This window comes from Trifolium pratense, linkage group LG3, assembly GCF_020283565.1.
Source record: "Trifolium pratense cultivar HEN17-A07 linkage group LG3, ARS_RC_1.1, whole genome shotgun sequence".
NCBI lineage: Eukaryota > Viridiplantae > Streptophyta > Magnoliopsida > Fabales > Fabaceae > Trifolium > Trifolium pratense.
This window is the reverse complement of record NC_060061.1, coordinates 40,466,599-40,477,049: the sequence shown is the minus strand read 5'-3', so window position 1 is coordinate 40,477,049 and position 10,451 is coordinate 40,466,599. Positions and strand designations below refer to the sequence as shown.

Below are 10,451 nucleotides of genomic sequence, written 5' to 3'. Positions count from 1 at the left end.
ACAACTTTATTAAACTATTAGATATTTTTAATAAAAATATTTATTTATAACACAATATAAAAATAATGTGAATATTTAACATAAATATGAACTTTAACATAAGGTTAGTAATAGTTTTGTTTATAATTTTCATTAGTCAATATTAAAATCTTTGAAATTTTTTTAATTCTATTAAAATTATATGATATATTTTATAATTGAACAATTTATTTTTAGTAAAAATGCGGGTAACGGGTACGGGTACGGGTATGGGGATGGGGGCAAAAGTTGTTACCCACGCGGGTATGGGAAAGGGTACGTGTATTTTTTCAATCCGCGAATATGGGGATGAGTATTATAATACCCTACCAATACCCTACCCATTGCATCCCTAATAGTTTTCATTCTACACTTTTAAATCTAAAAAATACACCCATAAATGCATTCATTATAACATTGATGCCAAATGTTCCTCACCCACAAATAATATTTTCATGTATGGCATAAATTAGTGATCATAATACATAACAACATTTTACTCACAGGTACAGCCACGTTATTAAATTTTTTGTGTCACCATATTAATTTTTTGACTTTGTTGCACACCTTAATCCTTTTGTCCCATCATTTTTCATCTCAACATTTAATTCCTCAACACACTCCACACTATATAACAACCTCTTAAGAGCTTAAAAGTTTTAATTAGTTTCTTAAGCTTCTTCATTATGCCTTCTTCAACTCTTCAATGGCTAAGCCTAGTTGGTATCATTTGGCTCCAAGCTATAAATGGAACAAACTCAAACTTCCCTGCTTACTCTTCCCAACTAAAACAGCTTCTTTCCATTTCTCAAATTCAGCTCAATAACCTTGCTTTTGCATCTGATGCCGGCAAACTTTTCGGTTGGTTTTCCGGCCTTGCAACTATTTACCTTCCCCTCTGGCTCGTCCTCACCATCGGTTCATTTCTCGGACTAATCGGTTATGGTGTGCAATATCTCTTCATAACCAACCAAATTTCTTCTCTATCATATTGGCATGTGTTCTTACTAACTTTCCTTGCCGGGAATAGCATTTGTTGGATCAACACAGTCTGTTATGTCATTGCCATACGAAACTTTCTATCCGATCGCCAAGTTGCCATTGGATTAACAACTAGCTATCAAGGATTAAGTGCAAAGATTTATACCAATATTGTTGATGTTGTTTCTTCACACAATAAGGCTAAAACATTTCTTTTCTTTAACTCTTTTGTACCGGTTGTAGTTGGCTTTATAGTAGCTCCTCTAGTAAGAGAAATTGAAGTGAAAAATACTAAGCATTCTAGTGTTGGTTTTGCTTTGATGTTTGTTATTACAATTGCTACTGGAATATATGCTGTAATGAGTAGCTTGCAAATTTTCACAAACAAAATATCCTCACTCGGGGTGCTTATCGGTATTTTAGTATCTCTTTTCTTACCACTATTGCTTCCCATTTCTATGAAGATCAAGGAACTATTTGAATCATGTCATAAAAAAAGAGAAAGATTAAGAATATACCATTTTACTATGGAGGAGAATACTACATGTGAAGAGAGAATAGTGAATGAGGTGAAAGAAGGTGAAGATAGGTGTGAATTTGAAGAGGTTGGTGTAATGGAAGAAATTGGAGTGAAGTTAATGTTGAGAAGAATCAATTTCTGGTTATATTTCTTTGTCTACTTTTTTGGTGCAACAATTGGTTTAGTCTTTCTAAACAATTTGGGACAAATAGCTGAATCTAGAGGTTGCTCTGCTACTTCATCTTTGGTGTCTTTGTCTTCGTCTTTTGGATTCTTCGGCCGTCTCATTCCATCTCTTATGGACTATTTCTACAGGTAATGTGGAACAATTTCTATTCCATTCCTAGCAATGTTTTAAATTTAATTCGCAACAACATCCGCGCCACGTTATCTTTTATATTTTGGAGACATTGCGCGTTGTGGTGGACGATTGGTTTAGTATTTCATAACTATTGTCACGTTGTGGAAAAATTGGTTTTAGTATTTGTATTTCCGTCATAGTAATCTGGAGCAATTGGTTTAATATTTTTTAACTATTGTCGCGTTATGGAGGACGAGACATCAAAAACCTTGATGTCGTAACCCAGATTGCAACCGCGAACCTTTTTTTATAAAACATTATATAACACCAACCAAACTATGATATCATTTAATGCAAATAATGACAATGGAAATGTTGGTTGATCTACATTGATGAAGACAAACAAACCAAAAAAATTAAAAGCTACTATTCCTCTTATTAACATAGTACTAGTATATACTATACTAGTTCTAATGCCCGTGCTAACGCACGGGAAACACCGTCTTATAGTAATTTCATACAATAAATATTTGATAAATAGTATCCGTGAAATTAGCCTTAATATCACGAAATTCAAAATATATATATGGGGCATATCATATGAGAATGGTATGTATATATGAGAATATTTATCAACCATTAGATTAAAATAGATGGTTCAGATTAAAACTAATTATCGAATATTGAGACCGATGAAGATTAATGGTTTATGTGTTTTTATTGAATACCGTTAATCTTGACCTATCTCAAAAACATATCAAACGATTTTAGATTTTTATAAAACTTAACATAGATGATCTATACGATATAAACTTTCAATCAAACGGTGAATTTTGTAAAATTTGTATTTGTTAAAGCTTTATTGAGCGATGTAAGGTGTAATTTTATCCCTCCATATATATATATATATATATATATATAGCATGCTAATACGATAAATAGTTGTGTGGATGAGAATAACAATTCTTAATCTTATTAAATTAGCCGTATTTGTTTTGGCCTGGTGGCTAGAAAATCCACCTTAAAGGTGAATAAGTGGAGTTTGAACCCGATCTCCTGCACAAATAGTGCGATGTCCCTATCAACCGATCTAAGCTCACGGGGACAATTAGCCGTATTTATACACGTGTACCGCAAAGGGTGCCCATATAACAATTCGTTTATATGATACAATTATATATATATAATGTACTTCAATAACAAATTTAGACAAATGTTAATTCACATAATACAACTACATCATAAAATAACCCTTGTGGGACATTCCCCCCGTGTTTTTTGAATTTACATAGCCATTAACAATTTTAGTTATGCTACAAATCATATATAAAACGATCAAAAGTAGATCGTATGGCTAAAAAAGTTTCAATGCACTTGAATAACAATGAAATAAGTAAATGGATTATGATAGATTGCCATTGGCTAGCATTGAGATTCTTCCTAACATCGATTAACCAAGAAAACTCTATTATATTGAAAGATGCATCTATATATAACAAATATGCAAGCTGCTCCTACTCTATATATCTTGCCTATAGTCATTATTGTTTGATAGTATCATGATCTAGTCTTCGGTTAGCAAGTTATAAGCTCAAAATCCAACTTCAACCTCTGCAGAAAATTTTATCAATCAGTAAATTGATACCAAAACAAAAATCTGAGAAATATTAAAACATAATGTTTGAGATTTGGGGAAATTAATAACCTTGAATTAAATTTCATCGAGGATAATGCCCCTTTTAACATTTGTAAGAATAGTCTCCTTACATTTTCTTGTAACTCACTACTTTGCATGAACATGTAATAATTAGAAATCTTCTCCAGTAACATAATTGATATTGATTTTGCACTCTAATGCCTTCAAAAATACCTTCAAGACACATAAAAAGACTAATACATATCATGAAATTTGTAGATATATTTCATATAAAATAAGACCACAAAGCCATTAATTTTTCATATTGAAACATTTCCTCACAAACACTTTAAGTGCTCACTTTCACAATCAAAAAATTAAATCCATCTAATGAGAGTTTTCAAATACAATCAAGCTATGCACCTCACTAACTCTCGCTATAGTAAATAAAAAATAAATAAAAATGAACTCAAAAATAAAGGGCAAACAGAACTCAAAAATAAATAAAAAAATATAAAAATGAACCTATAACACTAACAATCATAAGTAAAGGATTAATTAGTTCGTTCTGCAGTGAACACTCACTCATTTGAGAGAGGTTTAAATATGCATTCTACGGTGAACACTTATTAGTTTCTTGGAAATAAATAGATAATCTAACTCAATATCTTCTACATGCATATTATTGTGCTATCTCGAATAATTGGAAGTTCTATAACCAAAATGGAGCTTTGAAATTGTTTGAATAGATACATATTTAGTTCCTTTTTAATAAAGTGAGCATATTACTTAAGAGCCTTTAGAACAACCATTGTCTTGTTCATGTGGGATTCTTTTATAAACCTTCAATCAAGCAACATATATCCAAATATGAATGTTTCTTGAGCTTATAAACAGAACAATGAAACTAAAAACAACTAAAACATTCAAAAAACCTTCCATCAAACCAAACTGTATAAAAAGTTTTTACTAACTAAAAATGTAAACTATAAGAAAAGGTAGTCTACAAACAGTGTTACCATACAAAACCAGTTTGAAACCATGATTATACCTTCAATTTGATCGACTCTCCAACATCATTTATTTGAACTCTTTCATACTTGATGCTTAAAACCTGTTACCATACAAAGCCATATATTAACATATTGATAAAATAAGCTATGTCTAAAACAACATTTGAGGTGCATCATCAATCAGAGAACAAACAAAACCGAAGAATAAAAAGGGTGTGTCTGCTTCATCTTCTTTGTTCTTATTTTTAAAAACTATTAATCTCTTACCTCTGTTTGTCTGCTTTTCTCCCGCAATAAAGGATCCAACTTTGAATTCAACAAAATCTCTGCGTTTTAAAAAAACAACAAAATCATCAGAAAAGAAATCAAAATCAAAACTGAAAACATAAATAGATGAAACAAATGAAACCCAAAGCATCACTTATATACTACTCAAATCAGATTAAAATATTAACCCTAAAACTGAAGGGGGGAAATTCAAATTCAAAATTCAAATGTAAATACCACAACTCTTGTATTCCAGCCTGGAACCTCTGTGTTGGTAATCACGATTTGGGAAAAAATTGGGAGAAGAGGTTTTGAGAAAGTGACAGGTTTGAGCGCTTTGGTTAATGGGTGCAGAGGAGGGATTTTGGCTTCTTCTTCATGGTTCAGATCTTTGTATGATTTGGGAGGAGAAATTCTGGAACAGTGGGCGTCAAGGGAGAGGTTGCCCAAATTGTTTATCACGTGTGCTTTGTTTCTTTGGATTCTTGTGAGGGTTTACCATTTTTTTTTGTTGCCAAAAGAGAAAGACCATGTGGTGGGCCGGATATACATGTTAAGTTGAAGGCCCATGTTTGCATCTTTAGCCAAAAGAAGGGGGAAAATTCAAACATCTGAATTTTACTTCCAACTCAAGCAACCAAAGTTGGACTACTCTAAGTTTAAAATGGTAAAAATTTATTATTTGAATTGGCAAAGACAAAAGTCACTCTTTTATTTTCTTCAAAGTTTGAATTTGCATCCAACTCATGCATCCAACATGGCAATAAAACTAAATATGGAATGGAAATAATATTATTTAGTGATGATTTGGCAAGAATGTGGTTAGAGGTGGACAAATAAGCAAAATTTCCCTAACATGGGTTTGGGTTTGTATATTATTAAGATTAAGATACTAGGATCTGGATCTCAGTTTGTCACTGTAGTAGATTTCAGCTGTTGATCACAGGTTAGACGGTTCGAATTAGATATAGTAAAATTAAGTATAAGCAATCTCAACCGTCGATTGTTGATCGGACAGTCCCAATCTGTTACAGGCGGGAAATCCAAACCCCTATATACTATATATTATATGTACTAATATATACTATATACTAATTATTTTAATTTCAGGGGAAAACATACAATTTCAAGACCTACATTTATGGTATCAGTTATGGCACCAACAGCAGGTGCATTTTTCTTACTACTCAACAAAACTGATCTTTCCCTTTACATAAGCACTGCTGTTATTGGAATTTCTACTGGAGCAATCACTTCAACAGCTGTTTCCACAACAACTGAACTATTTGGAACAAAGAATTTCTCTGTAAATCATAATGTGGTTGTGGCAAATATTCCAATGGGATCCTTTTTGTTTGGTTACTCAGCTGCATTTATTTACCATAAGGAAGGAAATGAACATGGAAAATGCATGGGTATGGAATGTTATAGTAACACTTTTATCATTTGGGGTTCCTTTTGTTGCCTTGGAACTTTATTAGCTTTGATTCTACATTTTAGGACTCGTAAGTTTTACTCACAAAAACAATAGGGTAACATTTTTGTTTACATATTAATGTTATATATCTTTTCAATATTAACAAAGGGGAGGCTGTATTTGTTTTTTATTAAAAAATAAATAAAAATTAGGAGACAACCTATCACCGGAAAATTACAAAAATAAAAAATAAAAAATTATCTATAACCTATTGTGAAGCCCAAATACACTAAAGAATTCTAAATTATCTATAATTTTTATTAAGTAAATAAACAACTTACTCCTTGATTTTCACTCATCGACCAATTCCATTCCTATATTTATCGAAATAACTAAAATGTCCCTCGATTTGTGAAAATTAAATATAATCACTCTCTCGATTGATCAATTGCATCCCTCAATTATCATTTAATCTTTGAATTATCCTCAATCAACTGCTGAAGAACTAATATTTTATATAATTCACAAATTAAGAATGTTTTAACTATTTCGATAAATTCAAGAATAAAATTTATCAATAAATGAAAATTCAAAGATTAAGTTGTACATGGTCGGCCATGTTGGGTGTCCAAAATGAACCACTGCGCAGGGCCTCATACATTAGGGGTTACACCAAACATATGCATGCGTAGGACTTCTATAAAAAAGAAGTTCTATTAAAATAACATGTGCTTAGGACTTTTTTTTGTATGAATAAAGTGGAGTGTCGCAGGTTGAAATCCGGGCTCCTGCATATAAAGTCCGATGTTCCTATCAACTGAGCTAAGCTCATGGGGATTAATGTTTCCTGTTTTTACTTTCACTTCAAGAGTTCAACTAATAAACATAGGATAATATAGATCCCCCTATTTTTCTTACCATTTTCTGTGATAAATTTACCATTTTAAATCACATGATTCTTATGATACATTATTACTTTACATAATCATATCGGCTTTAGTTATACATATTTTGTTTTGAAATAAAAAATAAATTAATCACAACAAATTAGTCTATAAAACAAGGGAAAATGAGTTTGGTTCATTGAGTCATATATACAGATCTATTAAATTGAAGACAATACACCAAAATAAACAATTAATTAAGATCTTCACAATTATTTTAGAAGATTGTTATAATTTTGTAACGACATTCTAGTTTTCCATATCTTTTTAAAAATTAAAAGTGAACAAAGCCTTTGAGGCTGTTAAAAAAGTTTAAATAAAAGAGAAATATAAATTGAAGTATTACAACAATCATGAGTGTAACAATATTATGACATAAATCTAAACATATATAAGCTTAACTAAGTAACATATATTAAAACTATTTTTAACTTAACTATTAAAGATATTATGATAGTCAGGTAGGAAAGAAAAAAAATGATATGTTTGAATTCAAGGTCATGGCAACATTTTTGAAATTTAAAAGAGAAGAAGACAATCTAAATAATATTAATTGGTGCTTTATTTCATTACATTACCATCATCTTAGAGTATACTAAATCCATAACTACAATATTCTTGAAATTAGAAAAAAGATCAAATTATTGAGCTTTTGTGTACAATATATCTTTGGTATGACACGAAATAGAATCATGTTGGCACATAATAATCGTTTTAGAACACTGGCAAAACACATTTGCATAGGGATTGATACATGCACTTTTGTATCTTAGGACGTCGACAAAACATGTTCATACAATCTGAATCACTAAAACATCTCCTGCTTTTCCTCGCTGTAATGAGTAAAAGAGAATAAAATAACGTAACTTATTAGTTGTGAATTGTGATAAAATATTGTGTTCGGGAAATTTGAAAAGGTTAAGAATGACTTACCTTCAATGTTTGTTGCAACAAGAAATAGCAAAAGAAGGATAATAACACAAGCTAGTTTGCCAATTTCAGCCATATTTCCTCTCGTGGTATGTAACAAATGATTTTATCACTTTACAATTTATAAAGTTCATCCTCTCCTAACATTGAATAAATAATTTTTTCCGCTTAATGAGTTGTAAAAGACTCTTACAAAAAAAAAAATTATACATTAAGTATATCCCTTAAGCAGATTAATGTGTTGTGTTTGTCCCTTTAATACAAATTTAGTAAAGAGGTCACATATAAACAAACTTAACAATATTAAGAATTTTTTTTTTTACTACATTGTCATTATTGTTCTAACCTTTCATGATAGGAAAGGGAAATCACCAAAGATGAATACTACTCCGTAATATTTTTCGACAACATATAATTACTAATGGAGTATATTATTGGATCAAAGTTAGCTACTAAATACAGTGGATTAGGTGTTGTTTGATCAAACTTAACCACCACATGTAGTGAATTAGCTGTAATTGCTACACATTGCCCTTAGACCATAACTATTGCATATGTTGGATTTCAAGTCAATTATTTAAAAGATTGTAAAAATAAAATAATTTAAAAGAGCATGAAAAGGTCATAATTATTATTAATGAATGCTTGGATTGATCGAAATGCTTGTAGTAATATCCCAAATTTCTTTTTTTCCATGAATATCCCAAATTGTTGATTCTAAGAAGTTTCTAGAATGATTAATTCATATTGTGCAAGCTGACTTGGTGTGCAAGTTAAGCAAAAGTGAAAGTGTAACTAATTGTTTGAGAAGCAAGTTAGTTAGTTTGTTAAATAGAGTTTGTTAGATTCAGTTAGTTTTTGTTTCACCTAGGTTGTTAAAGTGTATTAGAGTCAGTTAGGAAGTTGTTAGTTGGTTAGAGCCTAAGAGAATCATCAACCATTGTGATGATCTAGTATAAATAATTGGCTCATGATTAGTGATTGTAATCCAACTACTTTTCCCCATTGAGGATGAATAAAACTGATTCTATTTTTTCCTAATCATCTTCTTCTTCCTCTGTTAAACAAGTGCTTTTCTTTCTTTCCATTCATCCACCATTGTTGCAGCAACAAGGATAGTAGATCCTGCAGAAACTGTGCTCATTGGCGTGGCCAGATTGACCGTGCAGCGCGCGCGTGTATCCTTGCTTGCTTGCTAGGCCTGTGCAGGCCAAAGTGATCGAATCCAGAGTGATCGAAGCCTAGCTTCCAGCTGCGCCAACATCTGGTATCAGAGCCTGGTTCGTGCTTTAACCATGGCAACCTTTAACAATGGTCAATTCCCTGTGAATCTTCCAGTCTTGGATGGAAAAAATTATGATAATTGGAGCAAACAGATGAAAGTCTTGTTCAATTATCAAGATGTGATGGATCAAGTGATTAATGGTGTGGAATCACTTTCAGAAGGTGCAACAGAGGTTCAAAGAACACAACACAAAGAATTGAAGAAGAAAGACTACAAGGCTTTGTTCATAATTCATCAAAGTGTAAGCCCTGATATCTTTGAAAAAGTTGGAGATTGTGAATCAGCTAAGCAAGCTTGGGATATTTTGGCTACAGCTTATGCTGGAGATCAGAAGGTGAAGAAAGTGAAGCTACAAACCCTAAGAAGCAAGTTTGCACAGCTACAAATGGAAGAGAAAGAAACTGTAAGTGAATTCTTTACAAAGATTGCAAAATTAGTTAATGAAATGAAAGCATGTGGTGAAATTGTGTCTGGTACAATGAGAGTTGAAAAGATACTGAGATCTTTAACTCCTAAGTTTGACTATGTGGTAGATGCAATAGAAGAGTCTAAGGATCTTGACACTATCAAGGTTGAGGAACTGCAAGGGTCTTTAGAAGCACATGAGCAAAGGATGAATCAGAGAAATTCTGATAAATCCAATGGTGAGGTAGCATTACAAGTTTAGCAGGGTAACAAGAATAAGAAAGGAAAGGGAAAATGGCAAGGCAATAAGGGAAAAGATAGTTATCAGAATGGAAATGGAAAAGAGAATCAAGATACCAAAGGAGGTGGAAATCAGAAGAAACAGTTCAATGGTGGTAGAGGTAGTTACAATGGAGGTGGAAGAGGTGGAAGAGGTGGAAGAGGTGGCAGAGGTGGAAGAGGCAAGTTTGATAAGAAACACATACAATGCTATAATTGCCAAAATTATGGTCATTTTGCAGATGAGTGTAAATTCAGAGAGGAATCAAGTGATGCTGAGGCCAAAATTGCTAGAAATGATGATGATGATGAAGGCTCAGTTATGTTTCTTGTAACTACAAAAGATGAAAGTGATCTTCAAGAGAAATGGTATCTTGACACTGGATGTACAACACACATGACAGGGAGGAAAGATTGGTTCACAAGCCTAAAGGCTACTCAGAATCACAATGTCA

General features: G+C 32.0%; 1 protein-coding gene and 2 long non-coding RNA genes across 4 annotated transcripts; 1 reads left to right on the top strand and 2 right to left on the bottom strand.

The window, feature by feature from the left end:
- Positions 1-387: 387 nt before the first annotated feature.
- LOC123916467 (protein NUCLEAR FUSION DEFECTIVE 4) lies at positions 388-6,443 on the top strand. Its single transcript, XM_045967930.1, has 2 exons — positions 388-1,834; positions 5,847-6,443. The coding sequence occupies exons 1-2, from the start codon at positions 705-707 to the stop codon at positions 6,265-6,267; spliced, it is 1,551 nt and encodes a 516-aa protein (XP_045823886.1). The 5' UTR covers positions 388-704; the 3' UTR covers positions 6,268-6,443.
- Positions 3,212-5,214, bottom strand: LOC123916470. 2 transcript variants are annotated; one of them, XR_006812147.1, is made up of 5 exons: positions 4,974-5,214; positions 4,737-4,795; positions 4,508-4,570; positions 3,526-3,690; positions 3,212-3,431 (listed from the first exon to the last, which is right to left on the bottom strand). It is a non-coding gene; the product is annotated as an uncharacterized LOC123916470 (long non-coding RNA). The 2 variants fall into 2 exon arrangements; XR_006812148.1 differs by having other exon boundaries at positions 3,588-3,690; positions 4,974-5,212.
- A 1,172-nt stretch (positions 6,444-7,615) lies between the features above and the next one.
- On the bottom strand, positions 7,616-8,731 carry LOC123917082. The gene is made up of 2 exons (XR_006812352.1): positions 8,031-8,731; positions 7,616-7,930 (listed from the first exon to the last, which is right to left on the bottom strand). It is a non-coding gene; the product is annotated as an uncharacterized LOC123917082 (long non-coding RNA).
- Between the last annotated feature and the right edge of the window lie 1,720 nt (positions 8,732-10,451).

Coding starts and splice junctions, on each gene's coding strand:
- LOC123916467 (XM_045967930.1), top strand. CDS start 705: ATGCCTTCTTCAACTCTTCAATGGCTAAGCCTAGTTGGTATCATTTGG. Junction 1,835..5,846: donor CTTATGGACTATTTCTACAG/GTAATGTGGAAC, acceptor TTTTAATTTCAG/GGGAAAACATACAATTTCAA.